This window comes from Penicillium cataractarum, assembly GCF_028827025.1.
Source record: "Penicillium cataractarum strain IBT 29864 chromosome Unknown utg000002l, whole genome shotgun sequence".
In the NCBI taxonomy this organism is placed as follows: Eukaryota; Fungi; Ascomycota; class Eurotiomycetes; order Eurotiales; family Aspergillaceae; genus Penicillium; species Penicillium cataractarum.
The window spans coordinates 710,016-737,976 of record NW_026622738.1 but is presented as its reverse complement, the minus strand read 5'-3'; the positions used below and the strand labels follow the sequence as shown (position 1 = coordinate 737,976).

Below are 27,961 nucleotides of genomic sequence, written 5' to 3'. Positions count from 1 at the left end.
GGGGTCAAATCTCCTTTCGAGAGTGAGTCTCCTTTCGAGAGTGAGTCTCCTTTCGAGAGTGAGTCTCCTTTCGAGAGTGAGTCTCCTTTCGAGAGTGAGTCTCCTTTCGAGAGTGAGTCTCCTTTCGAGAGTGAGTCTCCTTTCGAGAGTGAGTCTCCTTTCGAGAGTGAGTCTACCAGCTCACGAACCCTCAAAGCTACCCCATAGCTAAAAATGTATCCCAGACCCGCAAACCCGTAGGCGTGTACTGTATTCCCCTCGACTTCAAGCCGATATCCCCCTTTTCTTCCCGGTCGGAAAGCAACGATATCCTTCTGTACACTTTTCTCTAAACTCAACGAATCAAGTTCCCCGCCCGCAAGAGATTTCACTCGCTGTAGTATATCCGCACGTAGATCCTCGTCGACATTACGATCGTGATTACCACGTTGACTCACGCCTCCAATGATAGCGCCATTGGTATGCATTCGGGGAATGACATAGGTGTAATGAGACCCTTGATGCATCTTCACCTCTTCAAAGTCGGTTTCAACAAATATTGTCTGTCCTCGAATAGCTTCCACGTTCTTATCGTTCGCAAGGGTAAGCGCCCCGAGGCCCGATGCGTGCACAATGATCTTTGCACCAGTGATAGCCTTAGCTTGTTCAATGGTGTGTAAGGTTCTTCGAATGAACCTAACCCCACGAGCAATTAGCTGTTTCTGAATCCAAGGTAAAAGAAAATCGGGGTTAATCGTCATAGAGGTGTATGTGAACCCGACTTTTACACCCTCTGGTAATTTGTCTTTGGGGATTCGGCGATATCGTGGCACAAGCGTCTTATACCAGATACTAGAATCATCATCTCGATCGTCATAGTATTCGGTTGCTTTTAGAGTCTGAGCAGGAGGTCAATAAAGTAATTTGGGGAAACACTGTCCAGCGAAATAGAGAGATGACACACTTGAACACCACTCGTTGGGTCTCTGTGTGCCAATGCCCAAAAATATTTGAAGTTTTCGGTTTGTAGGGAGTGACCCCCAGCATCTGGGTGAGGATAAATCGATACCCCGGCCCTGTGGAACGTGAGCAAAATGAGTGAGGCCGTTAGTCTTGGAAGGAGCTGTTCATAATGATACTGACCATGGACTTGCCCAGTCCTGACTTTCATCTCCTGGTAGGTCGCGCGCAACCATAGTCACTTTGTACCCCGCATCAGTCAGGGCCAACGCTGACATGAGACCGATGATGCCCGATCCAATGATACTGACGTCCATCTTAGCAAGGGGAAGATCGTGAGATTCTAGCGGGGTTTCTAGAAATCAGGCATGGTGAGAGAGAGAGCCGGTCATATAAACCGTTTGGCTTGTCCATTCCAATTTCGGAATGGCTGCTGGAATGGATCAGATCTTATGTGATAAGTGGATTATGGGCTAGCTTGATGTAATCCCATGGGGCAAGATTGTCCCATGTTGGTATGTACGAGTCCTTGAGGAACGCGGAAGACCTTGCCCCCAGAGCACTCCAAAATATCGGCAAACCTCCCCGGGAAAAGTGATTGGTACCAATTCAGTGTATCTGCCGAGGCATGGGTGTCCTATCTGTGACAGTTCCAATGCGCCCTGATACGGGCGGATTCCATGGACTGTTTTGGGGGTGATCTTGATCATCAAATCCTCAGTAAAGCGATTCGGCAAGGCTGACAAGAGCCCCCGCCCACTTGGTCTTAAAGTCGGTTGTTGATGCCGATGATACTGTATATTCTGGGTTACATTCCCGAAACAGAACGCGGGGTTTCCCTAATTAATACAAATTAAATTGCAGACATCACTCTCAGTCGCACAACTTCCAACCACAGCGACTTCGTTTGTCTTGATTGATATGCAAACATGGCATGGTAGAGAAAAAAGCCATGCAGAAGGGGTCAAACGACGGGAACAGTCTGATTTCTGTTTATGATTTTGGTAGTGGCCTTTGGCAGACTTCCTAATGAACCGACAAACCATCGATAGTGAATATGAACATATATTCGATCATTGATACGTAAAGTCGGACTAGAAAGTCCGATGTCTCCTTTCCGCACGGTCGATTTACAATTTTCGTGGTAGAATGTTGACAATCGACAATTCGCATCCGACTTCGCGTCGAGGCAGATTGATTAAATCTACGCTGCAACGTTAGATAACAGTAAATTGGGCACCGAAGTTGGCTACTCTTGGCCCCATTTTAAGCGTCCTCGTGCCAGGATCTCAGCCATCTTTAATATGCCGGTCATGGGTGTCAAACAGTTGCCAATGACCGATCGGGTCCCTGGCGGCCTTCCCTTCCCTCCCCCGCTAACCTTGAAATCTTGAAAGCGTAAATCACGCATTTGGATCATGATATTCATTGCATTTCATATGGTCTAGCTGTTCTATAGTCTCTATACAAAGGACATGCTTTCCTAGACTTCCCTTCAATGACCAAAATTGAGCCCCTCGTTAAACAATGCGCTTGTCCTCAATTGACTCGTCATTACCACAGAGGGATTTCAACCGTGTTGACGTAGTCGATGTTATCTGCGTGGCCCTCGATCCGAGGAATTGATGTCCTAAACAGACGATCCCAAACCCGGGTTTGCTTGCCATAGTTATGGCTGTTCTTCCAGCCTTTGCGGTGATGAAGATCATGGTCTTCTAGCAGGAGTTCCATATCAAGCACTCTCAGTAGCGAAGTCCATGGGTTCACCGCGGTGGCGATCATACGTAAACCACTGTGGCCCAGAACCTCTGTGAATACCACATATTGTTGGCAAACCCACCATTCATAGAACCCCATAGGGAACCCCATCAGTTTCATCGTGCCGTAGGTGATAACGGGGGTTCCGATGACATCGATGAACTCTTGCACCTTGTCTGCATAAGCCGTCAGGAGAGGGTTGGGGTGCTTAGTCAAGTGATGGGTGCGGTGGAATTTCCATAGGTGTTCCGATTCGTGAGCAGAGCGATGGAAGAGATAATACCAGAAGTCGAGAACGAGGGCGTACATTCCGGTCTCAAAGATGAGCCATCCCCAACGGATCGAAGCAGGAGTCTCATCAGCACGATATGCGAGGAAAACTGTCACCATTGGTCGGAATATAATGACGGATAGCACGGTTTGCACCGTCTTGCCCACGCCTACATCAGGCACGCCATCGCGAGGATGCTTGTCACCGTCGAAGAATCCAATTTTGTGTCCGACACGGCGGAGGACCCGTACTTCGTGTACAGCATTGAATTCGAGGCAAAGGCTGTAGAAGACGAAAACAGCCCACGATGGGGGTAGACCGAAGTAGTTGATGTAGATTTGATGCAGAACGAGTGGGACGAAAGCATGGATCAGGACCCAACGGTGGAATTGCATTTCGGGCGCGTATGGCACTTTCTCGGACTTGTCATGGACGGGGACATCCTGACCCAGGTTCAGATGATGCACATCCAAGACTTCCAACAGCCAGTGGCCGAACTTCCACTGCGACTTTTCCCACGTCCGCCAGGTGGACGTCATGGAGTCTTTTGGGTTTCGCATGGGAGTAGCCATTTTGAAGGGGATGAGGTGGAAAATGAAAAGTCTGGGGAAGCCAGGCAGATCTTCCATCTATATTTCACCGTACTGACCACCTGAAGCCGAGGTGTGGGTACCCACTAGTTGGGGTTCATCGCAGATCCATTTTCATCCCCCTTTCCACCACGCCACTTAGCGCGGTGGCCTATTTTTCATTGAACCCCTCCTGATTGGTATTGAAAGCATTGTGCGAACTTTTGACGTCACTAGTTCTTGGGATTGTATAGCAATGGACTATTCTAGTACGAGACTTTCTCGGTCTAGCTCTCGCTTCCTCAGATCTGCGCCGTGCGTTCACATGAAACCAACAGAATATCTTTCCAAGGAGTTCTGGGAAATCTTGTCATAGGCTGGGGCCTTAAAAAGATTATTGAACCAAAACATCTGATCCCGAGGTCAGGTCCGTCAAGGAGTCCAGCCACCCCAAATAGGAATTTATGTTCCGGCGTCTAAGACTGGTCTCGCTAACCCGATGAAGTTGTGATCGGCACGAATCAAGTGATAGATCAGACCCTATCTTTTATCAAAAAATGTGGCACGCATGGAAACAACGTAAATTCCATTCTGGAGTCACTTAGAAACAATAATATGTTTGGCTACACTCTGCATGTGACTACGAGATGCTCTTTTTTCCGCCCACAAGCCAATCCAGAGCATAACTATGTAGTTCCTCATCTGCTTTGCTAATCAAGTCCGCTTCTGTACCGTGCATCGCTCGCTTTGCTGGCCAAATCTCTTGCCCTGTCTTTTTCTCCTTCTCATAGTGAGCTTTAATAACTTTCCGATCCTTATTCTGCAAAAAGAAAGGGACTTTCTCTTGCTTTAGATGCATCTGCCGTTCCTCTCATCAGGTTTTCGTGGGAGAATTAGCAGGGTACTTTGTCTTCCGAGACGATTTTGGCGAAGGTTTTGCTAGGAGTCTCAAACTCTTCATCAGTAGCATTCTTGTCGGGGAACACCTGATAGTTCATTTCTGCCTTGTGTCATCAGGGACAAATCTTTGGATCATTATAAGCCGAGGATTAGGACCTTTGTTGGCCCAACTAATGATTGCCAGGTTTAGTTAAACTTACTAGACAGATATGGAACTATTGGGGTAGAAGTAGGTGGATGAGATTGGCAGATCCACCCTTCCCTTTTCTGTCAGCAGTGAATGGTATTTAATCCAACCATGTTCAAATTCCGTGTCCAGATTCTCAATGACTAGCGTTGAAAGGTCTGGGTGAGTTGTCGGGCAATGGTAGCACTCATTAAAGTTATCTGCATGAGCTTCCAGTTGGCAGGGGCTTCCACAGAAGATCCAATACATAGTCGCCGTACTGGTCATATCTTGGCTGCGTATCAATTCCTACCAAATCGGTATCCCAGGGCTCCGGATTGTCAGATACGTCGAGAGTGGCCCATATGAAGCCCTGGTTGTCGACACGGACATGAAATGGAAAGAGGCCATTCTCGTTCTTTTCAAATTCTCTCAGATCGATAGTTCGGTTGCTGATCCCGCGAGTCTAGAGTGAACGGTAAGTATCGTTTCCACTTTCTTTAACGCAATTGTCCCTCTGGCTTGGCTCGGTTTACTCAGCTTATGTACCAAATTTTCACCATATCAAATTGGAAAAACATTATTTTGCACTTTGCTAGATGTTTGAAATGGAATTTGGAGAGTCCAGTTGTGAAGTTCTGTTTCATGAATGCAGTGGATTTAGCTATAAGATATTTCCCCCATAATGTGAAGATATAGAAAAGGCCAAGGTTTACCCTATGTATCACACAGGCACACGCTGGTGAGAGAATAGACTTGTTGAGGGTCAAAGGAGATCGCCGCCAGATTCCCCATGTCACTTAGCCCACATGCTGTGACACACTCAGCACACTCCTACGCTTGGTTCTGCCTTCCGTATATCCAAGTCATTGTTTCCATGCTTCGAATGTATTCTTCTTTCAGAAAATCAAAGACATTGACTAAGTCAAGCCAGTCAATAGGCGCATCGCGAACATTCGAACGTTGGAACAACCCCGGGACAGCCGTGAGCACCTGGAGCCGCGCCATATGATGATATAGTCGGGAAATCACGCTCGTATAGATTATCAAAATCCAAGAAGTCGACAGAGTATCCTATAGTCGTAGCCTTCTTTGCGTCTGGGCCAGAGTTTTGGGCGTGGATAGCGATCACAGGTCTCTAGAGGTCCCGTATATGGGCATGATTAAAGCTCGTCACGGGCGCTGCTTTATAGAACAGCCGAAGGGCGTCATCTAATTGGCCGATTTCCTGCTGCAATAACGTACAGTTCAGTCGTCGCGAGAATAATTGCCAATCGATAATCGTGTAATCTTTTACCCGTAAGTGGTCTAAAGCCTCACGAAACTGAGCCGTGACGGGATCACTGCCCTGCTGGCGTATCTGGGTGACGAACTCCATAATTTTAGTAAACTACCGGTAGCAGTTCGCGCTATATTGCTCTTCGGTACTAGCCGGTGTATATTGAGCGTTGTTATGAAATCATCCTTTCCCAGAGCTTGAGGAAGGTGTTTAACGTGATGGTGTTTTCTGCACTGATGGATGGAAGTTCCCAGTTGCCATATTCTGTTCCTTCCACGGCCGCTAGGCCGTTGAGGTAACTGAGGACGATATGCCGGGATTTCAGGTATCGGTAGAAAATATAATCAAGGTCTCTTTTTTGGATATTTAAGAGCGGCCGAAGATGCTGCCATGATCCTTGATGTTTTCCACTTTGGCATGGGCGTAGGCGATGAAAATGTCATCTCGATTCCCAAGCCTGGGTTAAAGAGTCTACAGCATGACACAGGCAGGAACGCATTTCCAATATTTGGGCATACAGTCATATATATATGTATAAGAGTGAAATCAAAGTGCCATCAACAAACGTGAGGCTCAAAGTATACTTTATCCATCTGCGGATCCTGGAAAGTCACGGGAATCCGCACAGCTGACATAATCACCCACACAGGACGACCCAAAGGGGACTAGCTCCGGGTCAAGCGAGCTGGTCCGTGCCCCGTTCCCGATTGGGGCAGCACACAATGAATTTCCAACCCTAAAGTGCGATTCGACCTTCGTCCTTCTTCAACAGCGCCAACGACCCTCGTCCCCGTCAACAACCCCCCGTCAACTTCCCCCTTTCGACATTCAAGATGACTCACGAGTCCGTTTGGTACTCCCGGCCCCGCAAGTAAGTCGACTTTTGAGCCCGATCGCTGTCCAAAAATTATTCGTGAATGGCGAATGGTGAAACTGACTTGGATTCTTCCTCAGGTACGGCAAGGGCTCCCGCGAATGGTGTGTTGGACCCCTCTTCTGAACATGAATATGGAATTTCCCCCGATATAAGCGACGATATGGAATGAGATGGCTGGAGACGAATTTGAGATTGGATATTGAAATTGGGGGATCTTGGGAGGATTGGAGTGCTAATTCGTGTCTTTGCGACTACAGCCGTGTCTGCACCCACCGCGCCGGTCTGATCCGCAAGTACGGCGTATGTGGAATCTCCTCCTGATAAACATCCTGCGAGCGCACGTCGAGTGCTGCGTTTCGTGACCAGCGAACTCTGGGCTAACGCGAGTTATCTTACAGATGAACATCTGCCGTCAGTGCTTCCGTGAGAAGTCCACCGACATCGGTTTCAACAAGGTTCGTACCTTCATCTCCTACCTCTGCCGACTCGAGAACGACATTTCAGAACACGGAATATCCTCGACAACTCGGTCCACTGGGTCCCTACCCGGTCTCCTTCGCAACGTGATAAAAACTAACACGCCCACTCTCCCCTACAGTACCGTTAAACAAACCAAAAACCATGTCCACCTTTTAACGCCCTTCCCAATCCATCCTCGTCTACGATCCGTTCACTCGTGTACGTACCCTGGCGCTCCTCGATCTCGATAGTGTCCGGGATGGGAAAATAGATTCGAAGTGTCCGAAATAAAAAAAGCTCAAGAAATTGCGGCCCGCACTCCGTTTCCTTTTTTCGCATGACGGCCTCCAAAATGTGGTTGTTTTACTTTTTTTTCTAGATGGAGGAGGACAGTTCTTTGCATCTTCGGTTGCTTGTTGTCTCGGATGGATCGGTGGGGACTGGGGTTGTTGTGTGAAGAGATCGCAAAACGAGGATGTCATGTTTACCCTCATCCTTTTTTTCCTTATCCAATATCAATGACGGATTTTCTTTACTGGGATTTTCAGTTCGATCTTGGATTTTGAGTACTGGACTAGGGTGGAAGGTGGTGGTTCTGAATGACTACGAAAGGTAGACTTTCGATTCAACACCCGCCTCGCTCCTTGGGTATTGAGTCACAGGTTGACTCCGAGCATGAAACGGATGTGGCCGAGGCTCTAGTAGACTGGTCGTAGACTTTGATCTATGCGGATACAGTGGAGCGTCCACCTGAATCCCCGTTGATCACATGCTTGTAGTCGGTATCAGCCGCCCTTAAAACAGACGTCTCATAAGTGTTCTATATTACGGTCCTACGCTACGAACACCGAAACATATCAAACGACTTAACGAGTCATCCATTGGTCTCATACCCATTCTCGCTTATGTACATCAAACAAAAAGAACCAGATAACGCCCTGAGACCTAACAACCGAACCGAATCCATATTCTGCTCACTCATATCGTTCATTGTCGAGAAATCACTTCTCGGGGTCGATCGAGCGGATGCCGTAGAACAAGAGGTAAGCATTTTGCTTGAGAACATCGGCGATGCTGGCGACAGTCACTTTGTTGTCGTCCATCAACACCCACTATAGCAATAAATGGTCAGTATACGGCAACTTGTACATATCTGAGTTATCATGGGCAGCAGTGACGTACCTTGTCGCCTCCCAGACGGGTGTAGGAGTAGTAATGGCCCGAGTCCATGGATCCCTGGTGGACCACGACAGTGGAGAGATCGTAGATGTATTTGGACATGTCGACACGCTCCTTGTCCTTCTTGACGGTGTAGGGGAGCATGTTCAGGGTAATAGGGAAATCAATGTGGCCATCCATCTTCTCGGAGGAGGCCTGGTTGTGCTCGTAGCGCTACAAGATAGAAACATGTTAGCATTGTTCGGCTTCCATAAGATGAGAAGTACGTACCTTCAATTGCATGCACAAGATACTCGGAAGCTTGTTGATTTGCAGGCGCTTCGACGCTCGCTGCGGGGTGTTGCCACATTTCTCACAATGATATGCTGCCTCGGTGTGGTGCTGCAGGTCCTCGACTGCGGTGAAATTCTCCAAGCAGCTAACCAGGTTGGCGGTGCCAGTCGCAGTGGATCGTCCCAGCTTGCGCTTCTTATTCTGCAGCTGCACATCGAGACTCAAGTCTGCCATTGGGTCATATGTGTGGGTGGTCTTGCCGCACTTATGGCACATCACGCTGCTGCGAAGTTCGCCGTAGAATGTACGGTGGAAGAAGCATTCGCACTTGGTGTCGTAGTTCTCCGTGTGACCAGGTGTAGCTGCGTGGAGGGCATTGACGAGGAATTGGAAGTACTCGTGAGCGTCTTGCTGGCGATAGCCGGCCATCTCCTGTAATCCGGGTTAGCTGAATGCTCTTTTGTTCAGATTACCAGTTCATGGGCTGCTCTCTTACTCTTGACGCATCCCATCCATGGTAGAGGAGGGTAGCAGCCGACACCGCATCAGTTTTCTCGCCACTGTTGAATTCCATGAATACTTCAGTGGCTGCACATGCCATGCAAAAAGGTCTTTTGCAAGTGTGGATGTCATGGCCTCCTGCCAGGAAATAGGCATTGAGAGTGGGGTCGTGCAGGAGAGCTTGGAGAATGACAGCCTGATAACAGGTCTGTCCCATGTTCCAGACACCACGAGCACCACGACGGGAGCAAGGATTCTTGTAGGCATTATTCTTGACATAGACCTCAGAAGCAGAGTCTTCAGTCCATCGGCCTTTGCCATCTATCAGAGTTAGCTGATCTGTCTATGAAAAGGGGAAGGGGCCAAAGGGTGGATTTATACGCACCCTGATACTCAAACTTGCCCGAAGGGCCACAGAGCCGTTCCAGGCCATGGTCGTAGACAAAGTCTCCACAAGTCTCACAGAACACGAAGCGATTGCGTGACTCCATGTCTAAGGGACCCAGATTAGTCTCAAGCAGAAAGAAAATGTTAGAGCGGACCTCTTACAGAAGACGTGACCGGTCTTCTTCGTGTGTGCTTTGCGCTCCGAGTTCAAACAGACTTCCGAGCAAGTCAGACAGTGGTACTTTGGCTTCAGGGTAGCCACAGTCCGCAGGCCACTTGCGGGCACTGCGGCGGTCTCCGGCTTGGTGTACGGTGCCAGAGACTCGAATTGCTTGCGGTACCCATTTTTGAACTGGCCAGCAGTCGACTGATCTTGCAGGATTGTGGCAAGATGTTCTGGTGAGGGGTCAGAGGTGACTTGGTCAATGTGGGGGGGGATCAAGTAAATGCATACCACAACCAAACGCCGCTTCAGAAAGAATCTGAACAGATTCAAGACTCGCCATTTTGGATGAGAAGCGAGATGATGTAGGGGGGAGGTGACGATAATGAGAAAGGGATGAGAGTTGAGGAGATGGGAAGTGGGAGGTAGAGTGCAAGGAAGGAGAGAGGAAATTCGTAAGTAGAAGGACCCAGCCCTCAAGGCAACGATGGAAGAAAGGACGAAAAAAGAAAGATTAAACAGGCACCAAAGCTACCTGGGAAGAATCCAAGGCAGCTTCCAGGCGTGGGGTACGCAAAGATATCCAGTTGAGCCTCAAGGACTTCCCCTGAGTAGAACGAGCATTGCACTGCCGAAGGAATGATCAGTATCCCCATGCAAGAGTGGATACAGAAAATACCGAGATAGACTTACATGTTCCAGACCAAGAGAGTCAACGATGTCGTGTGGGGAAAGGAGATAGAACGAGAGGAGCTATAGGGCTCCTCGTCTGTCCAAGGGTTGCCGCGGCAGCTCACGTTGCCAGCAAAGCCCGCAACCCTGCCCCGCTTGATTTCAATGGATGACTGTTGAATAATCAAGGCAGCAAAAGACTCGGCGAAGGAAGACGCACACCACTTAAGTAAAGAAAGGGTAATAATCTCTGGGATATCGACAGTCCTCGGGGGGCGGCAGAGTTGGTTGGTTTGCCATCGGGACCTTTTTTTCGCCAGACGCCGATTTACCGCCGGATCAGCGATCGGAGGTGCCGCCATCTTGAGTTCCGCCGGGTTGATCATGCTACTTACACACCTGCAATCATCTAATGCTGGAGCATATAAGGTCAATGGGCTTATTGCAACTGAATTTAGATTGTACTTGATTCTATCCATCTCTTTATTCATTCGCATAGTCCTATCGTTCATGAATCTTGCTTCATTCAAGTCATAATAATTACAGGCCATGTTCATCTACTCCGTGTTCATTGGAGGCCAAGGGTATATGGCTACGGAGCATAGCCAGCACCATCCGGCTTTGTTGGATGATTTCTCACGTCCGGAGAAATTGCCGGAGCACCGTCTAGCAGTGTGCTCCTCGAACCATCCATCCCAATGGCCGAGTCCCTGTCATTCATCAGGATAGGCAAGTGTCAGGGTGTAACGTGCGCATTACAATCCCAGACAGCTTTTCACCGCACGCCCCGACCCCGAGGTAACGCGCTTGGTCGCGCCCGGTCAGCGCCTCTCGTGGCATACCGGCTGGTCGCCGAGCCTCGCGTGGTACCTGTTGCAGAACCTCTTGCAGTACCTCTCGTCGTACCACCTCGAGTTGTCCCCCGGGTGGTTCCCCGGCCGGGAGCGGTATATCTCGATGTTGGTTTCGAGGAGACGGTGCTGGGCGGGTGCTCGACAAAGGAAGTGTCCGTGGTCCTAAGAGAGTGTTAATTGGAGAACGTCGGGTTTGGAGCGTAGCTATCGCGTGAGAGCTTTCGCAAGGTCGGCCCAGTGGCCCGGTACTCACAAGAAAGTCATCTCGCCATCATCCGGTCGGGGTGGTTCATTTTCCGCCTCTGTGTAAGGGTTGTAAGTGAGTCGGCCTCCATCCGGTGCGCTGCTCTGCATACCTTTTTGAGCCTCAGCCTGCTTGGCTCTCTTAAAAGAGTCGGTGATTGGAGCCTAGCAGCGATGAGCATCAATTTCTCCGTACTGGTGTCTCCTCCGGCGCGTCTTCGTTGGGCAAATTGGCATACCTCTGGGAAATCCACGCAAAACGCGTTCATATTCATGCCGTACAAGAAACTAGCGAAGCTCTCGCTAAACCGCGTCAAACTCTCGTGCATCAGCTGTAGATGCATGAAATTAGCCTCCAGGTCCGCCATGGAGTCGGCGAGTTCTGCAAACTGCGGCTCCAAGGCATTGATGGCGGGTTGATTGTATCCGGCATGGCTGATGCTGTGACCATAGCCATGAGCTTCCCGGAGCGAGGAGCGCGAGCTCGGTCGCAAAGGGGTCGTGGGGCGAGAGGAGGGTCTCGGGCGCGAGGAGGATCGTGGTGCAGGGGCGTCCATGACTTTTCGACGGTGTGAGAGCGTTGTTTGTTTTGGGGAGAGAGGGGCACGGCGGAAGAGCTCGAGTGGGTTTGTCTCGAGTGGGCTGGCGAGCGCCTGGTTTTTGGCGTGCAGCAATTGGAAACTGGATCGAGGGCGCCGACGAGTACGAAGGGTTCGTGTAGGACTAGGAGGAGTTGTGCATGATTTTGGGCGAAGTCGAGGGAAATTGGAAAAGTCGAGGATCAAAGTTGAGCGGTGATCTCCCGTTGCAGCCCGTGACTTTGCATGACTTCACCGGGCATGCGACCATACCAATTGGCCCTTAATTCCTGCGTACGGATGTTTATATGCCCAAATACATGCCACCTGTCACCCTGGATTATATAGACTATATTTCTACCGCAAATAATCAGATATTATAGAGAAACATCATATTATAATCAAATCCACGATAATTGAACTATTTCCCCGCATTGGCCGATCGTCATCGGCCTTGATTTTGGGCGAATCCACTCGTGATCTCGTCTCAACTTCTGGCCTCGAGTCCCTGGAATTCTCTCCTCCTCATCCCAGTCCTTTGCCCGACTGTATCTATATAGGCGCCATCTCTCGCGCTCTGACTAAATCCAGACCCACTGGTTCCTTTTATTTCCCCCCGCCACATGCGGGCCTGCTCAATTCTGCGCCGCATCTCTCCCTCGGCCAATTCCCTTCCTCTTCCTTGTCGCATCCAGTCCGCTGCTGTTTCCCCGGAAAGAGGCGCTCAGATCGCCTCCCAATACGGTCGTCAGCCCCGACCATTTCCACTCGTGCGACCTTACTCCACACGGCCGCAGTCTCAGCATCAACCGAGGGAGGCATCCTCTCTTTGGACTATCACATTCACCCTTCTGGCCGTTGGCGGAGGCGCCTGGCTCCACGATAAGTACTTCACCTCGACGAATAACCCGCCGCCGTCGCATCCTTCCCCGACCACTCCGCCGCAATCACACTCCTTCCTCCAAGTCATCGATACCCTCACCACAATGCCTATCGAACCCGCCCCGGGTACCGTCGGGACCCTGACCCCGGAACAAGAAGTCAAATTGCAGGAGTTTTGGGTCCTCACCCTCAAGGTCTTCGGTGTCCCCCTCGATGTCCTCGAGGCAGAACATGCCAATGGCAAGGCCAACGCCGATGCCAGCCCCGCTCAGGATAAGAAGAAGTCTCCCGGCAAGCGCCGGGGATGGGGACTCTGGGGTAAAAGTGAGGAGGAGGACGACAACAAGAGTGTTTCTTCCGCGACCGACATCACTTCGAGCCTGGCCTCGATCAACATCACCGATGGCGACGATAAGCACGGCCAGTCCAAGGAGTTCCAGCAGGCACTCGTCGAGCTGCAGCCGGAGGAGATCCGCACCGCGTTTTGGAACATGGTGAAGCAGGATAACCCGGATGCGCTATTGCTGCGTTTCCTGCGCGCACGCAAGTGGGACGTCAAGAAGGCGCTCATCATGTTGATTTCGACGATGCGCTGGCGTCTGCGGGATGTGCACGTTGACGACGATATCATGACCAACGGCGAGGCCCAAGCCATTAAATACGCATCGAGTACCGATCCCGCTAAGAAGCAGAAGGGTGAGGAGTTTTTGAAACAGATGCGCCTGGGCAAGAGTTTCTTGCACGGTGTTGACAAGTTCGGCCGACCTATCTGCGTTGTTCGAGTGCGGCTGCACCGGGCAGCCGACCAGGAGGCGGATACGTTGGAGCGATTCACAGTCTATACTATTGAGACTGCCCGGCTACTCTTAGCGCCCCCGGTTGAGACTGCTGTAAGGCACCACCATTGCAACCATGATTTGAGGCATATTACTGACAGTATTAGACTATCATTTTCGATATGACCAACTTTACATTGTCGAACATGGTAGGTTATATCCAGTCGCTATCCTCACCTCACCACCTCTAACATTATCCCCAGGACTACACACCTGTCAAATTCATGATCAAGTGCTTCGAAGCCAACTACCCCGAATCTCTCGGATCCGTCCTCATTCACAAGGCACCCTGGATCTTCTCGAGTTTGTCTCTCCATTCACAATAGTAGTCAACACTAATCTAACTTGTACAGGTATCTGGAGCGTCATCAAGGGCTGGCTCGACCCTGTCGTCGCGGCCAAGATCCACTTCACTAAGAACCGCGAGGACCTCGAAGCCTTCATTGCCCCGGGCCAAATCATGAAGGAGCTCGAGGGTGACGAGAACTGGGAATACGCATACACCGAGGTGAAGGAGGGCGAGAATGCCAAGATGGAGGATACCGAGACCCGCGACAAGCTGATTGCCGAGCGCCAGACTCTGGCGAAGGAGATCCAAGACGTCACTATTGAGTGGCTTTGCGCGAGCTACAAGAAGGATACCGATGCTGTGAAGACTGCCAAGGATAAGCGTAACGGCCTGATTGAGAAGCTGCGTGAGCAGTACTGGATCCTGGATCCGTACATCCGTGCCCGCTCGCTGTACGACAGACTGGACATTATCAAGGGCGATGGTAAGATTGAATTTTATCCTGAAGCCGAGAAGAAGGATGCACAGGACGAAAAGAAGGCTAGCGGCGATGCAGCCGTGGAGACAACGGAGGCTGTTCAGTCTGCCTAAGTTTGGGGTAATGTGGTACCGGTTCTGGTTTTCATTGTGATGTTGGATTTTGTGTTTGGATACTGGAGGCTAGAATCTTGTGTGCTACATGGTTGTATAGTATGTTATATACCGACGGCATTGGCGTCTGTCCTACATAGCCGGTTAGACAATATAGAGAGGGTCTATATGTTCGAGATAATCTTGAAAGGAATTGCGGCTTGGAGGGAATGTGCCGAATGGCTGTAGTATCCGTCTTTACCAATTGAATTGTCATATTTATAGGTATGGATGATCTACGATAAGACTCTAGTGTGAAACTCCATTTCACTACGGAAATACTATGGGCGAGACCGCTGCCATCCCTTAGATTTCCCGCGCGCACCCCCTTGGGCCGTGGATCTCTGCCTGACAGGCCTAGCAAGATGTGTAAATTATCTTTTCGGAAAGTCTTTTGATATATTTTTCCGGATAGCACACATAATGTCTCTCGATCTAGGTAGTGGAGGTGACTATCTTTCAAAGCATCTGTAATGAGATGATTTTGATGTTTGGTCAAGATTCTGAACTTGCCACGAAACCTCCACGATATAGAAGACTACCAGATAGAACAAGGTGCCAGGCAGGAATCGTAAGGCCCCAAGTGGTGCAAGCGAGAAATCTAAGTGGTTGCAACAACCTTAGCCTACTATACTATATCAGGTGATATGCGGGGTTGCTATTTAGGGAGGCTTTCAGCCGCAACGAAGGAGAAGCAACAACACCATTACAAAGGCGTAAACTGCTCACAGGAACGTCTCAATGGAGCAAATCTCAGACCTCATTCGAGACTCTAAACTAGAGACACGGTTTCTTCCGCACTGCGGAGTGGAAACGGTTCACACATTCCGGGAGTCAGACCCAGCTTCTGGACAGCGCCTGGTGATCAGATCAGAGCATTGGCAGCGACAAAGAAGGATTGGAGGTGGTGGATTTGGAAGCGTTTGGCTAGAGAGACGTGTTAAAGGTGGACGGTCAGCAGCCACCGCAGCGCAAGATGGCGCCGTCCGAGCTGTTAAGCAGATTGATATGGATACGCGACTTGGGTCAATTGACTATAACCGTGAGTTGGAGGCAATAGCTAAGTTCTCACATTCTCGCGTTAGTCTCTACAAGGTGGCTGCCTAAGAAGTGTAAGGTATACTAATTGAAGTAGTATGAACATTGCTTTGTCAAGTCGTTCGGCTGGTATGAAGGGCCTGGTCAGCTCTTTATAGCTATGGAATACCTCGAAATTGGCGACCTTTTCACGTACTCATATCAAAAACCAGCGCTACCAGAGACCGAAGCCAAAGATATTACATATCAGATTCTCGATGGTCTGGATATGATGCATGAAAATGGGTTTGCTCACCGAGACTTGAAGCCAGGTGTAAGCTCACTTATACCTATGGTATATAGAGATAACTCTATAGCTGGTTTTGCTAACAGTGAAATTTCTATAGAATATACTCATCAAATCAAGCCCTCCAGCTAAGTGGTGGGTTAAGCTCGCAGACTTTGGTATCACCAAACGCATAGAAGAGGGCCATGGGCCATCAACGACAAAGGGTACCCCAAGATATTTCGCCCCAGAGATGTGGGGTTTCATTGAGCCAGGCAGTGCCTATGCCATTGATATTTGGGCTCTTGGAGAAATTCTGTTTGAGATGCTCACCAAAAAACCTGCATTTGCGAATACCGGATTGCTTGCACGCTATCAAACCCAGGAGCAGTTCCCAGTCGCCAAGCTCAGGGACGCTGGTGTCAGTCAACAAGGCATTGACTTCCTTCTTTCACTCATGTGTCTTCACCCTAATGATCGAATCACGGCTTCATCGGCTCTGTCAAACGTGTGGATACAACCACTGATACCCCAAAACTCCATAACGGTTATTCAAGGCAAACCGGAAATTCCTTATCAAATTACAACAGTAACTGAAGAATTTGCGTCATGGGATACGGAACTTTCTGTGGAAGTACCGAAGACTGTCGTTCATGACTTGCCTAGTTCAACTACCACACCACAACCGGAAAACGGTACCCAAGGAAAGGCCAGTGAAGCACAGAGAAAGGAGACACTCTTTCCCTCGGGGATCTCAAGGCCACAATCTATACACGAACAAGTCGAGGCCTTTGATCCCAGTCCCACCGAGTTTGCAACCTGGCATAAAGAAGGCGTCTCACTCTACAATCAAAATCAAATACCAGAGGCCGAGATTATGTTCCGAAAAGCTCTCCAATGGCGAGCGAAGGTGCTAGGCAACGATCATAGGGACACACTCTTGTCTATACAATGGCTTGGTACCTCCCTCTTCAAATTAGGTCGGTATGAAGAGGCTGAGGCTATGTTTCGACAAGCTCTTGAGGGGCGAGAGAAGGTGCTAGGCAATGATCATCCAGATACACTCGTTTCTACACACTCTCTTGGTGCCTCCCTCTTCCAAGTAGGTCGGTATGAAGAGGCCGAGGCTATGTTCCGAAAGGCTCTACAAGGGCAAGAGAAGGTGCTAGGCAGTGATCATAGGGACAGACTCGTGTCTATACAATGGCTTGGTGCCTCCCTCTTCAAACTAGGTCGGTATGAAGAGGCCGAGGCTGTGTTTCGACAAGCTCTTGAGGGGCGAGAGAAGGTGCTAGGCAATGATCATCCAGATACACTCGGTTCTACACACTCTCTTGGTGCCTACCTCTTCCAAGTAGGTCGGTATGAAGAGGCCGAGGCTATGTTTCGACAAGCTCTTGAGGGGCAAAAGAAGGTACTAGGCCATGATCATAGAGATACAGTCGGTTCTACACACTGGCTTGGTGCCTCCCTCTTGAAGTTAGGTCGGTATGAAGAGGCCGAGGCTATCCTCCAGCGAGCTCTTGAAGGGCAAGAGAAGGTGCTAGGCCATGATCATAGAGATACAGTCGGTTTTACACACTGGCTTGGTGCCTCCCTCTTGGAGTTAGGTCGGTATGAAGAGGCCGAGGCTATCCTCCAGCGAGCTCTTGAAGGGCAAGAGAAGGTGCTAGGCCATGATCATAGAGATACACGCTCCACCAGAGAATACCTGGACCTGGCCCTCGCCCGCAGGCGCTCCTAGTAAATCACAAAACACCTGGCTAGATGCAAATCATAAGCCGGCGTTGGATGTTGAAGGACGCAAATTGTGAGAATCGGACCTGTGGGCTCAACGGCCATGTCATTCGAGTTACTAACCAATGAGTTTGCTGCTAGACCAAGATACGAATCCGCAGACAGTCTTGAATATGTGGTGGTTTATAGTCAACGCGGGGGGGGGCTCAAGTTGAAGGAAGTCATCAATTCATTCATACAGGTATACTACCGGAGCTACTGGGAGTAGGAGAATGTTACTAATTTTCTTCCCATAAGTAAAAAATTCGGGGTTAACGGGCATCATCATCATAAGAGGGACACAGAGAGAGTTATAGTTGTCATGAACCTCTTTAGGAGAGCCTACAGCTACAATGAATTAGCCAAGGAATACTTAGTAACATGACCCGAAGCCCCTACAGTAATAAGCGATAGTAGAGATCACGAAAAAAACTTTACTGTCTACCTAGGTAGCCTTATCTATAAAGTCTAGTTAGAGACAGACACCTAGTGCAGCGGCAAACCCTCTGTAGTAAAGCAACTAGGAGATAAAGGATAAAAGTTGACAGCTTGGCCATTGGTAGCCTAGGTTGCTATAGAACTTTTCTATCCGTGACAAGACCACTATCCCCCACCATTTACATCTTAGACTTGATATCCTCGTAAAGAGCCTTCAGCTTGTCCATGTCCGACTCCTTGGCGGGCCAGCTAATGCCCAGACCCTCCTGCTCGTTAGGCTTGGGAATCTATAGAACAGTGAGTATGTAGTTCTTGTAGGTGAGAAAAGTGACTATCGAGAGATAGTTGCAAAAGAGGTTGATGAGAACTTACCATGTGGAAGTGAACCTATAATACAATGTTTAGCATACTGCTATAACGCTTCAAAGTGAGTTTGATATGGGTATACTTACGTGGTCAACGACCTGGTGCGCAATGCGACCGTTGTTCTGGAGGATATTGAAATCGGTGGCGCCGCTGGCAAGAGCGATCTTCTTGGCGACGGGCTATACGAGACGAATATTGTTAGTCAAAAGACCTGTGAGTTATCCTCATCGCTATCACCCCGTTGATGCTGGCTCTCCGTTGATTCGTGCGTTTGGCCAAGGACCTTGCGGGCAGGTAGGCCCTAGCTCCTAGCCAACATCCAGTCCGCACGATTGACTCTCCTTCTCACACTCTCATATCCCCTCCGTGTTTATCGACCATCACACTCCTGGTGCTAGCCACTTACCAGAATCTCCAGGAGGTCCTCGTCGGGAATGTCGGTCAGCTTCTCGCCGTGGAACTTGGGGATGACGAGCTATTCAACAGCCAGTCAGCATTGTCCTCTTTGATAAGACAGAATCAATTTGAAGCAGAAACTAGTTCATAGTATATCTGCCAGCAGTTACAGCTCCAGGGCGTCCCAATCGACGCCCTGCGATCGGTGCGGGGAAGGACAAAACAAGGGCGAGGAACAGCATACCGCATGGCCACGGCTGAGAGGCTGGATATCAAGGAAGGCAAAGACCTTGTCGCTCTCGAAGAGCTTGAAGGAAGGGATATCACCTAGACCACGGGGGAAGTTGTTAGCCAACATTGCACACTCGTCCAACCGGGGGGTCAGAGCTTCGTGAAGTCATTACGCGTCGAGCAAGCTACCCACCCTTGATAATCTTGCAGAAAAGACACGCGGCAGAAGACATTTTTTCAATCAAGTATTTTGTCCGGTGAACAAGAATTCGGTGTGATTGAAACAGTGTAGATTGTAGACGTAGGAAAGACAAGGTCGAACGTATTAATTCGAAGTCATCGATATGCGGGGTCAGCTCCGTCGAGCCGGCGGGGAAGGGAAAAGAAAAAGAATAATACTGCGGGTGGCGGGTTTCGAACTCGGGTTATCTGGATTATGGAGAGAAGCCATAATTGAGATAATGGTTTATCCCCCGAGGAGTGGGACAGGCTAGTACAGAACCCATTTCTTGCCTTTTACCAGAGATGGCCGTGGTTTGCCCACAATACTCCTCTACTCAATCTTTGGAACAACCTGCTACGACAAAGCCGTCGTATCTTTTTTGGTTTTTTTTTTCTTGGGTATGATTAATAAATTCAAATTGATTATCTACCATTTTTTAAAGGCTTTCCATCTCGTTTTGGTCGTGTTTTGGGCTGCTTGGTGGTTTTCGGTGCGTGTGCGTAGCATGCCCAGCTGCGGTGTGCAGAAGCGCTGCCATTTTGCCCCTGGGAACGACCAAAATCCACCAAACCCTTTAGGGAGAGATGTTTCCACCAATATGAATAGCATAATCAATATCTAAGTACCTGTATCCTAGGTCACTTCTGTATCTATGCTGAGCTATCCACCACCTTCCCCTCGGAGGGAATCAACCCAATTCTATCCAGTACCAAGGCCACCGCATTAACGACTCCATAAAACAGCATGGGAATTACTCCAAAAAAGATATTCCCAATGATACCTCGTCGAAGAATCGTCTCCGCCAACTCCGTTCGTGCAATCTCCGGTGCAACGGGTGACTTGAAGGGACCAAGTAACCGATAAAAAGTGACAAACGAAGCACCGAAGCAATAGATCAGCAAAATACGCAGCCCATGCTCGCGATACAGCTCCATCAGTCCTGGTGCACCGCCAAAGTCGCGAGCTAGAGTGCTCATGTATGCGCTGTGGTCGACACCGTATTGAATGCGTGAGGTCTTGGCGGCTAGGAGGTGGTAGTGTGGAGGGTCTGTTGGCATTGCCATTTTCCCGGTAATAAGGGCTGTCCACCACATGGCTTGTTGTTCGGCGATTGGGGGAATAGCCCCGACGCCTGGACGGACGAAACCGATGAAGGCGATATCCTGGTGGGAGGGATGGATGATGTTTCGAATTTGGGCGTCGGATGCCGTGGGGTATGTACTGTCAAGGTATGGGAAGGTTTGCTTGTACCTATTACCATATTAGTTCCAGCAACAAAAAGTTGATAAACACGGTGGAAAGACTGACCCACTACAGTATACCACACAGTCAGGCTTGATGACCCTATTCTTCAAGCGCTGCCAGTCCTTCCGTTTGGGATTAGCCTGGAAATGGACTTGGCCCGATTCATCGATATACTCGGGCCATGTACAAGTATCGACGACTCGTTCGGAGTTTGCATCTTCTGGTGGATCAATGTACCGATTCCCAATACAAGCCAAAATAGGGTTGTGTGTTTGATATGGCCGGTTGAGGTACGGCATCGCCTTGTTACTCTTGTTGAGGAACACGAACGCTCGACCCAGTCGCTCCTGCGGAAGACCACCGACATGCTGGTTCATGCCAGCCTGTGTCCCCGTCAGGAACCACAGTACTCGCTTGATGACAAAGTCGGAAACGAACCAGCGTAGTCTGCTGTGGGCGATTGCGCGATGTACGTATGCGGTCTCGAATAGATTGGTGATGAGACCGTCGATGGGAAGACCTCCACTGAAGGTCTTGCCAAAGACCTGGAAGCGACTGAGTGACTTGGGGAAGGATAGGAATCCAGTTCGGAAACACATTGTGACTGCTTTAGCGTCGGCCTTGATAGATTCATAGGCAATGTCTTCAGGTTCGAGTATCAGTATTGAGGGTGTCTCAGTAGTTTGGAACAACTTACCCATAGCTGTTTCACCACATCCCAAGATTAGGACGTTACGGCCTGCCACCTGGGAGCGATCCTTGTAAAGCGATGAATGGAAAACATCCCCCTTGATGTGTTCAATCCCCGGGATAGTCGGGACATTAGGCTCGACATGTAGCCCTGTGCAAACTGCAATGTGAGAACAGTCGTAAAATCTTTCCTTCTTCTCCTCTGCATCTGTCCCATTCAAATATCTGACTCGATGTTTCCACTCTGAGCCATCTGGTAGACGCTCCACCTGGATGACGGGGCTGTTAAGCTTAATATGGGCGTCCAGATTGAACTTGGCAACATAAGACCGGAGATAATCCACATATTCTGGAAGCGAAATATGGTCTGGACTATCCAGCGGCAAGCGGTGGTCCGAGAAGGTGGTCAACTGCTTACTGCTGACCAGTTCTGCATTCTGATAAGACCGATAATTGAACGTGCCACCAATATCCGCCTCGCTGGAACCATTCATTAATACTAGGTGGCTTATATTCTGGGTAGATGGATGGATACATACGCTTCAAATAGGCAAGCTTCGATCCGCTGTTCTGGTGTCGAGGACTCGAGCAAAGTCTTGAGAGCGACTAGGCCACCGGGGCTGTAGGAACGTTAGAGTCGACACTGGAAAGTGAAAGAGGAGCAGCTTACCCTGCGCCAATGATTGCCACTTTAATTGACATTTGATGCTGTTTTCCTGTGAAGCTTGCGATCGTGACAGATAAGAAGTCGTGGTGTAAAGCCGACTGCAATCTGGAAGGTGAAGTGCTCAGGCACTGGCCGGTTTTCCCGCATGAGCGCCATGACGTATCGGGAAGAACGATCGATCACATGGTAGTTATGCTTATTCTGATCGACTGGATAGAGAAGACAAAATTGGAGGAAGTTTCTACTTATCTCTTGACGCCTGTTTACCTTTTATTGGGCAGTATTCTTTGATCTGATATTGCCAAGAAAGTAGGAAGTGCTTTGGTGCTCGTTATATATCCACCCCGCCCGTAGGGGCACTCTACTATATACAACCAGCATTGAAACCACCTACTTAGAAACATGACAACCTTAGCCAGAACAGTTACTAAGTACAAAGTATATAGATAGGCACTGATTTGATAAGATTGAGCCTTATAGATTGCTACCACTCAAGCCGTCAAGACATAGATCCAGACGTTCTTGAAGATGGGGCAAGTATCTGTCCAATCACATTCGCTATATTGTCAGACCTTTTGTAGGTGATTGAAGATGAGTTGCTGTTGCAGCCACATCATTGGGATTGCAGCTTAATCAAAATAATGCAAACAAATAGCTAGGCCTCTAATTTCTCATTCCGACCAGAAATACAAAGAAAAGAGGCCGTCATCACCAGCGCAGACGAGAACTATCACTGGCATCCGAAACGGGATTAGCGCCAGAGTCCCGTGTTCCCGAATTGCAGGACACTGCGAAAGACCATCCAACTGCTCCTCACAACGCCAATCGGCAACCACTCCCCTCCAACCGGTCTCGCGATTCACAGAGGCCATGCAGAAGTGCCGGTCTATCAACCCTGCCCTGGGGTCGCGGGCCTTTGCCCCTGCCCCACGGGTCCAGGTCCAGTCCCAGCGCCGCAACCTCCAGGATGTCGCCATTACTCGCACCGGCAGGCCCGTTCTGAAGGTCCAGGGTGGCCGGTAAGCATTCAATTGCGCTGATTCTGGGTCTTTCTAGCTGCTAACGTCTTTGCGCCTTATAGCTCTTCCCTCGGAGGTACCGCTCAGCCCTTGACAACTCGATCCGATCCCACCCTGCGATATATGCTCACCATTCATGTCTAGGACACACTGCAACCGTCTTCGGTGCCACCGGTTTCCTGGGTCGTTACATTGTCAACAAGCTCGGTAGGTCGAGGGGTTTCGCCTGAGGATATGGGCTGAGAGGAATTGGAGACTGACATCCCGCAGCTACCCAGGGATGCAATGTCGTGATCCCCTACCGCGAGGAAATGACCAAGCGTCACTTGAAGGTCACTGGTGATCTCGGCCGTGTTACTTTCATTGTATGGAATCCACTGGAGCGAGAAATTGAGCTGAAGACGCAGATTGTCTGACTCGCCCATAGGAATACGACCTCCGCAACACCCAGTCCATCGAGGAGAGCGTCCGTCACTCCGATGTCGTTTACAACCTCACTGGTCGCCAATACCCCACCAAGTGAGTGCCCTGTCAATATTTGGGAATCTGGAATAGTCAATTGACGGTAATTCAGGAACTTCTCCTACGCCGACGTGCACGTTGACGGTGCTGAGCGCATCGCCGAGGCTGTTGCCAAGTACGACGTGGACCGCTTCATCCACGTTTCCTCCTACAATGCCAGCCGGGACTCTCCCTCTGAGTTCTTTGCCACCAAGGTTGGTTGATTGCGGGTATTTGCTTCATATATATGAAGATACTAACACAGCTATAGGCCTGGGGTGAGGAGGTCGTTCGCTCCATCTACCCCGAGACCACCATCGTCCGCCCTGCCCCGATGTTCGGTTTCGAGGACAACCTCCTTCACAAGCTCGCTGGCGTGTCCAACCTGTTCACTGCCAACCACATGCAGGAGCGCTACTGGCCAGTCCACGTAAGTCGCGTGACTCAACTTGTGTCGACAAGCATTGACTAATCCACTCTTTCAAGGCCATTGACGTCGGTGCCGCCCTCGAGAAGATGCTGCACGACGACAGCACCGTTGGTCAGACCTTCGAGCTCTACGGTCCCAAGAACTACTCCACCGCCGAGATTGCCGAGCTCGTGGACCGTGAAATCATCAAGAAGCGTAGCCACATCAACGTGCCCAAGGCTCTCCTCAAGCCCTTCGCCTACTATCTCAACAAGTACCTGTGGTGGCACACCATGTCCGCCGACGAGGTCGAGCGCGAGTTCATCGATCAAGTGATCGACCCCGAGGCCAAGACCTTCAAGGATCTGGGCATGAACGAGGTTACCGACCTGGCGGACCTGACCTTCCACTACTTGCAGGGATACCGTAGTGCCTCGTACTACGATCTTCCCCCGGCGACGGAGCGTGAGCGCCGTGAGGAGAAGAAGTACCTGCATGTGCTGGACGACCAGTAGTTGTGTTTTTAATGTGTACATAAAGCTGCTTCCTAGACGCGAATCTTATTTCCTTGTGTTGTCTGGATTCGATCAAAATCAATCTCGTTTGTCAATTTTATTTCTTATCAATCGAATTCGGTACAATTATCCACGGTCAGATAGAGTAATTGTTAACATATAATGAGTACATAGAGTATGTACTAATATCCCTGCATAAGCTCCAAGTGGATGCAAGCTCCGCCCCGCAATCGGATAACATTATCTCAAACCTCCCCTCCTCCATCTCAACTACATACCACCACCAACATCCACACCCAAAATGCCCTCACACACACCAATCCTCCTCCTCAAAACAAAATCCACTCCCCACGATGGCTACGACGATTTCTTCTCCACAAACGGTTACACACCATCCTTCATCCCCGTCCTCGAACACCGCTTCCACACCGAGAACCTAGCTTCCGTGCGCGAACTCTTCGCATCCGGCGCTTTCAACACAGACCCTGCCACCCCTACAGCTATCCATACAGCTAAGCAGCCCAATGGGAGTGACAAGAAGTATGGCGGTATGATATTTACCAGTCAACGCGCGGTGGAGGCTTTTGCGGAGATGATTGAAAAGAATGGTCGTATGTGGTCACCCTCCAGCGTACCCCAGCTCTAATGTTATAGCTATAGCTATTCCCAATTGGGATTTGAGACACAGCTAATAAATATCCAGTCCCATTCACACCCTCACCAAATCATCCCCCCCCCTCTACACCGTCGGCCCAGCCACAGCCCGCGCCCTGACAACCCTCCGCGACAAATACCTCCCCACAGCTACCATCCACGGCGCAGATACCGGTAATGGACAGAATCTGGCTTACTTGATACTGGAGCATTACAATGGGCTCTTCCCCGAGCTATCATCTCCCAGCAGCACTGGTATAAAACCATCCCTCCTCTTCCTCGTCGGCGAACAGCGCCGAGATATCATCCCGAAAACACTCATGGATCCGTCTAAACCGGAGACCGAACGGATCACAGTTGATGAGATTGTCGTTTATGAAACGGGGGAAATGGATTCGTTTGAGGTTGATTTCCGGGATGCGGTTAGCAGGGAGATAAACAGCAATAAGGAGACGGAGGGGAAGGGCCCGATTTGGGTGGTTGTTTTCTCGCCGACGGGGTGTGAGGGGATGCTTAGGGTTCTTGGGATGGGACCGTTTGCTGGGAAGGGTGGGGAGGGTCTGGAGGGGAGGCGAGCGGATGTTTTTATCACGACTATTGGACCTACGACAAGGGACTTTTTGAGAGAGAAGTTTGGGTTTGAGGCGGATGTTTGTGCGGAGAGGCCGAGTGCGGAGGGGATTGAGGAGGGGATTCGGAGGTTTATGGATGCGCGGAGGTGAATGATATTTATAGCATAGAGATGTCTGCTTTTGTACATATATTACTAGAATTGTATATACCGGAGGATACGGGTTCAGTGTATTTCTACATACTACAATGTCTCGTCGTTTCAACGTTGATTGGATTTTTAACATTGACAGATCACCTCGTAGATGGCTATTTCCAGAATTTGTTGTTATCTAACCACGGCAAAGTCGCGTCCAGGCTGACAGTTGATCGAATGATTGCATGCTCCAGAAAGAAAGAGAAAAATAAAAACATTGCTATGATCCCTCGCGCAGTGGCTCTTACCGCATGATCTCCTCGTAGATCAACACTAGATGAAGACGTCTCAGTTAGTACATTACATCCATCTAGCCACATCTCAAAGGCAGAGAGAGCCTGCCACCGGACCAAAGTTCAACTCACACTTCAATTGCTCCTTGCTCAGCGTATCCTTGTTCTTGTCGAAATCAAAGAAGCCCTCCGGAATTGGCGGCGCCGTGGGCTCATCTTCCGGGTCGTGGTATGGTTCGAGGTACGGGTGGCGCAGGGCGTCCTCGACGGAGATGCGCTTGGCGGGGTTGAAAGCCAGCAGCTTCTCGAGCAGGTCCAAGGCCTGATCGTTGCTCTTGGGGAAGAGGGCGCGGAAGGGAATCTTCTTCTTAAAGGGGAGGGAGCGGATGTACTCGCGTGCTCGTCGGGACTTGATACCGTAGTAGTCTTCCATTGTCGGCGTGCCGAGGACGTCCAGGATGAGGGTGAGCTGGTGGTGGTCTAGATATGAAGTTTTAGTGGATTGGCAAGGCATATAGAACGAAAGGCTTAGAACAGCCATTTGAATCCGTCACATACAATCCTTTCCAGGGAAGAGCGGCTTGCCGCTCAGCATCTCGGCCAATATGCAGCCCACACTCCACACATCAATGGCCTTGGTGTATTCCTTGAATGTCAACATAATCTCCGGAGCACGGTACCAGCGAGTAGCCACATATTCCGTCATGAAGCCGGAGTTGTCGTCGGTAGAGGCGGCGGAGCGGGCCAGACCGAAATCACAAACTTTCAGATCGCAGTTGGCGTTGAGCAGGAGATTGGAGGGCTTCAGATCACGGTGCAGCACGTTAGCGGAATGCATAGCCTTCAGCGCGCGCAGCGTCTGGTAGATAAAGTATTGACAGTGATCGTCTGACAGATCTTGCGTACGGATGACACGGTGCATGTCGGTTTCCATCAGCTCCTGCAGGTAAAGAGTCAGTATGTTCGAAGTGATATATTCCAATTTCTCTTCATACCTGAATCAAGTACACCTCGTTGAAGCCCTCGTAGTTACGGGGCCGTTGGATATCCAAAATGGAGATGATGTTCTCATGGTTAAAGTAGCGCAGCAGCTTCATCTCGCGCAGTGTCCGAAGGCAGAACATGGAGTGGTCGAAGGGGGTAATCTTTTTGATGGCAACCTTCTGGCCGGAAGGCTTGTGAATGGCGGAGCTGCATTATCATAAGCCTCGCTGTCACTGTACATGATGCCAAGTTTCTGGTAAGAAAAGTGCTTACCAGACGACACCGTATGCGCCCTCGCCGATTACATCCTGAATCTCATATTGATCGGACACGTTGAAGGAGATCTTGCGGGATCCTCCCTGTGCGGGGTTTTGTTGAACCATGCTGTCGGTTCTGTGGGACTGAGGTCTATGGTCAGCTCCGGTGGTCGGGCCAAAAGCCCAGGATAGGGCACGAGAGAACGGGAAGCATTCCATGATGCGGGGGAGGAGGATAACAAAGGTGAATCCCAGAAAGCCTTGTCAAGCTCAACTGGGGACAGATCCATGCACCTCGATCGCAGGGAGCTGCGATGAAATTGGGAATCCACGATTCACAAGTAAAAATGACCACGAGTATCCAAGTTTTGGGAGGACAAACGGCGCATCCACGGGGAAAACGCAAGACTAAGGTAAAGACGAGCTTACATTCGTTTGCGCGCTGGGTATGAATGCGAGTCCTTTTCAGTATTGATCTCTGTCCTAGTCGTCTATGACCGTTTGCAACAATCGGGGTGTGTCGCGAGTATGAGAGGAAGAGGGAGGTTGACGAGCTCGACGGTGCGATCAGGGGGAGGAAGAG

General features: G+C 49.9%; 14 protein-coding genes across 14 annotated transcripts; 6 read left to right on the top strand and 8 right to left on the bottom strand.

Moving 5' to 3' along the window:
* Window positions 1-4: 4 nt before the first annotated feature.
* N7496_002328 (FAD-dependent oxidoreductase) lies at window positions 5-1,256 on the bottom strand (the record flags this gene model as incomplete). Its single annotated transcript, XM_056695259.1, is given in 4 exon segments — window positions 5-172; window positions 189-878; window positions 944-1,055; window positions 1,123-1,256. 4 exon segments carry the CDS (start codon window positions 1,254-1,256, stop codon window positions 5-7), a joined length of 1,104 nt encoding a protein of 367 aa, XP_056557471.1.
* Window positions 1,257-2,493: 1,237 nt separating this feature from the next.
* On the bottom strand, window positions 2,494-3,540 carry N7496_002327 (sterol desaturase family protein; the record flags this gene model as incomplete). Its single annotated transcript, XM_056695258.1, has 1 exon — window positions 2,494-3,540. One exon carries the CDS (start codon window positions 3,538-3,540, stop codon window positions 2,494-2,496), a length of 1,047 nt encoding a protein of 348 aa, XP_056557470.1.
* Window positions 3,541-4,177: 637 nt separating this feature from the next.
* On the bottom strand, window positions 4,178-4,535 carry N7496_002326 (uncharacterized protein; the record flags this gene model as incomplete). Its single annotated transcript, XM_056695257.1, has 2 exons — window positions 4,178-4,405; window positions 4,443-4,535. The coding sequence occupies 2 exons, from the start codon at window positions 4,533-4,535 to the stop codon at window positions 4,178-4,180; spliced, it is 321 nt and encodes a 106-aa protein (XP_056557469.1).
* A 228-nt stretch (window positions 4,536-4,763) lies between these two features.
* N7496_002325 (uncharacterized protein) lies at window positions 4,764-5,078 on the top strand (the record flags this gene model as incomplete). Its single annotated transcript, XM_056695256.1, has 2 exons — window positions 4,764-4,786; window positions 4,841-5,078. The coding sequence occupies 2 exons, from the start codon at window positions 4,764-4,766 to the stop codon at window positions 5,076-5,078; spliced, it is 261 nt and encodes an 86-aa protein (XP_056557468.1).
* Window positions 5,079-6,628: 1,550 nt separating this feature from the next.
* N7496_002324 (40S ribosomal protein uS14) lies at window positions 6,629-7,486 on the top strand. The gene is made up of 5 exons (XM_056695255.1): window positions 6,629-6,753; window positions 6,837-6,860; window positions 7,017-7,059; window positions 7,158-7,214; window positions 7,358-7,486. Exons 1-5 carry the CDS (start codon window positions 6,716-6,718, stop codon window positions 7,364-7,366), a joined length of 171 nt encoding a protein of 56 aa, XP_056557467.1. The 5' UTR covers window positions 6,629-6,715; the 3' UTR covers window positions 7,367-7,486.
* A 733-nt stretch (window positions 7,487-8,219) lies between these two features.
* On the bottom strand, window positions 8,220-10,064 carry N7496_002323 (uncharacterized protein; the record flags this gene model as incomplete). The annotated part of the gene is made up of 7 exons (XM_056695254.1): window positions 8,220-8,330; window positions 8,401-8,610; window positions 8,668-9,102; window positions 9,167-9,492; window positions 9,557-9,664; window positions 9,721-9,954; window positions 10,013-10,064. 7 exons carry the CDS (start codon window positions 10,062-10,064, stop codon window positions 8,220-8,222), a joined length of 1,476 nt encoding a protein of 491 aa, XP_056557466.1.
* A 921-nt stretch (window positions 10,065-10,985) lies between these two features.
* On the bottom strand, window positions 10,986-12,047 carry N7496_002322 (DASH complex subunit DAM1; the record flags this gene model as incomplete). The annotated part of the gene is made up of 4 exons (XM_056695253.1): window positions 10,986-11,103; window positions 11,236-11,409; window positions 11,501-11,655; window positions 11,730-12,047. The coding sequence occupies 4 exons, from the start codon at window positions 12,045-12,047 to the stop codon at window positions 10,986-10,988; spliced, it is 765 nt and encodes a 254-aa protein (XP_056557465.1).
* Window positions 12,048-12,691: 644 nt separating this feature from the next.
* On the top strand, window positions 12,692-14,666 carry N7496_002321 (CRAL-TRIO domain-containing protein; the record flags this gene model as incomplete). Its single annotated transcript, XM_056695252.1, has 4 exons — window positions 12,692-13,840; window positions 13,894-13,935; window positions 13,990-14,089; window positions 14,140-14,666. The coding sequence occupies 4 exons, from the start codon at window positions 12,692-12,694 to the stop codon at window positions 14,664-14,666; spliced, it is 1,818 nt and encodes a 605-aa protein (XP_056557464.1).
* Window positions 14,667-15,446: 780 nt separating this feature from the next.
* N7496_002320 (Tetratricopeptide-like helical) lies at window positions 15,447-17,752 on the top strand (the record flags this gene model as incomplete). Its single annotated transcript, XM_056695251.1, has 3 exons — window positions 15,447-15,785; window positions 15,841-16,056; window positions 16,130-17,752. 3 exons carry the CDS (start codon window positions 15,447-15,449, stop codon window positions 17,750-17,752), a joined length of 2,178 nt encoding a protein of 725 aa, XP_056557463.1.
* Window positions 17,753-17,978: 226 nt separating this feature from the next.
* Window positions 17,979-19,448, bottom strand: N7496_002319 (HIT family protein; the record flags this gene model as incomplete). Its single annotated transcript, XM_056695250.1, has 7 exons — window positions 17,979-18,003; window positions 18,415-18,509; window positions 18,595-18,609; window positions 18,675-18,767; window positions 18,995-19,063; window positions 19,229-19,311; window positions 19,409-19,448. 7 exons carry the CDS (start codon window positions 19,446-19,448, stop codon window positions 17,979-17,981), a joined length of 420 nt encoding a protein of 139 aa, XP_056557462.1.
* Window positions 19,449-20,088: 640 nt separating this feature from the next.
* On the bottom strand, window positions 20,089-22,075 carry N7496_002318 (Monooxygenase; the record flags this gene model as incomplete). Its single annotated transcript, XM_056695249.1, has 4 exons — window positions 20,089-20,689; window positions 20,747-21,853; window positions 21,913-21,993; window positions 22,044-22,075. 4 exons carry the CDS (start codon window positions 22,073-22,075, stop codon window positions 20,089-20,091), a joined length of 1,821 nt encoding a protein of 606 aa, XP_056557461.1.
* Window positions 22,076-22,910: 835 nt separating this feature from the next.
* N7496_002317 (complex I NDUFA9 subunit family protein) lies at window positions 22,911-24,484 on the top strand (the record flags this gene model as incomplete). The annotated part of the gene is made up of 8 exons (XM_056695248.1): window positions 22,911-23,059; window positions 23,122-23,135; window positions 23,204-23,266; window positions 23,330-23,424; window positions 23,487-23,578; window positions 23,634-23,775; window positions 23,832-23,990; window positions 24,047-24,484. 8 exons carry the CDS (start codon window positions 22,911-22,913, stop codon window positions 24,482-24,484), a joined length of 1,152 nt encoding a protein of 383 aa, XP_056557460.1.
* A 301-nt stretch (window positions 24,485-24,785) lies between these two features.
* Window positions 24,786-25,860, top strand: N7496_002316 (uroporphyrinogen-III synthase HEM4; the record flags this gene model as incomplete). The annotated part of the gene is made up of 2 exons (XM_056695247.1): window positions 24,786-25,102; window positions 25,188-25,860. The coding sequence occupies 2 exons, from the start codon at window positions 24,786-24,788 to the stop codon at window positions 25,858-25,860; spliced, it is 990 nt and encodes a 329-aa protein (XP_056557459.1).
* A 288-nt stretch (window positions 25,861-26,148) lies between these two features.
* On the bottom strand, window positions 26,149-27,504 carry N7496_002315 (mitogen-activated protein kinase; the record flags this gene model as incomplete). Its single annotated transcript, XM_056695246.1, has 5 exons — window positions 26,149-26,177; window positions 26,270-26,617; window positions 26,696-27,077; window positions 27,133-27,328; window positions 27,395-27,504. The coding sequence occupies 5 exons, from the start codon at window positions 27,502-27,504 to the stop codon at window positions 26,149-26,151; spliced, it is 1,065 nt and encodes a 354-aa protein (XP_056557458.1).
* Between the last annotated feature and the right edge of the window lie 457 nt (window positions 27,505-27,961).

Bases quoted from the DNA above. Each gene is read 5' to 3' on its own strand.
- N7496_002324 (XM_056695255.1), top strand. From the start codon at position 6,716: ATGACTCACGAGTCCGTTTGGTACTCCCGGCCCCGCAA. The intron at 6,861-7,016 runs GTGTGTTGGACC...TTGCGACTACAG, and splicing joins GGCAAGGGCTCCCGCGAATG to CCGTGTCTGCACCCACCGCG. The intron at 7,060-7,157 runs GTATGTGGAATC...GTTATCTTACAG, and splicing joins GTCTGATCCGCAAGTACGGC to ATGAACATCTGCCGTCAGTG.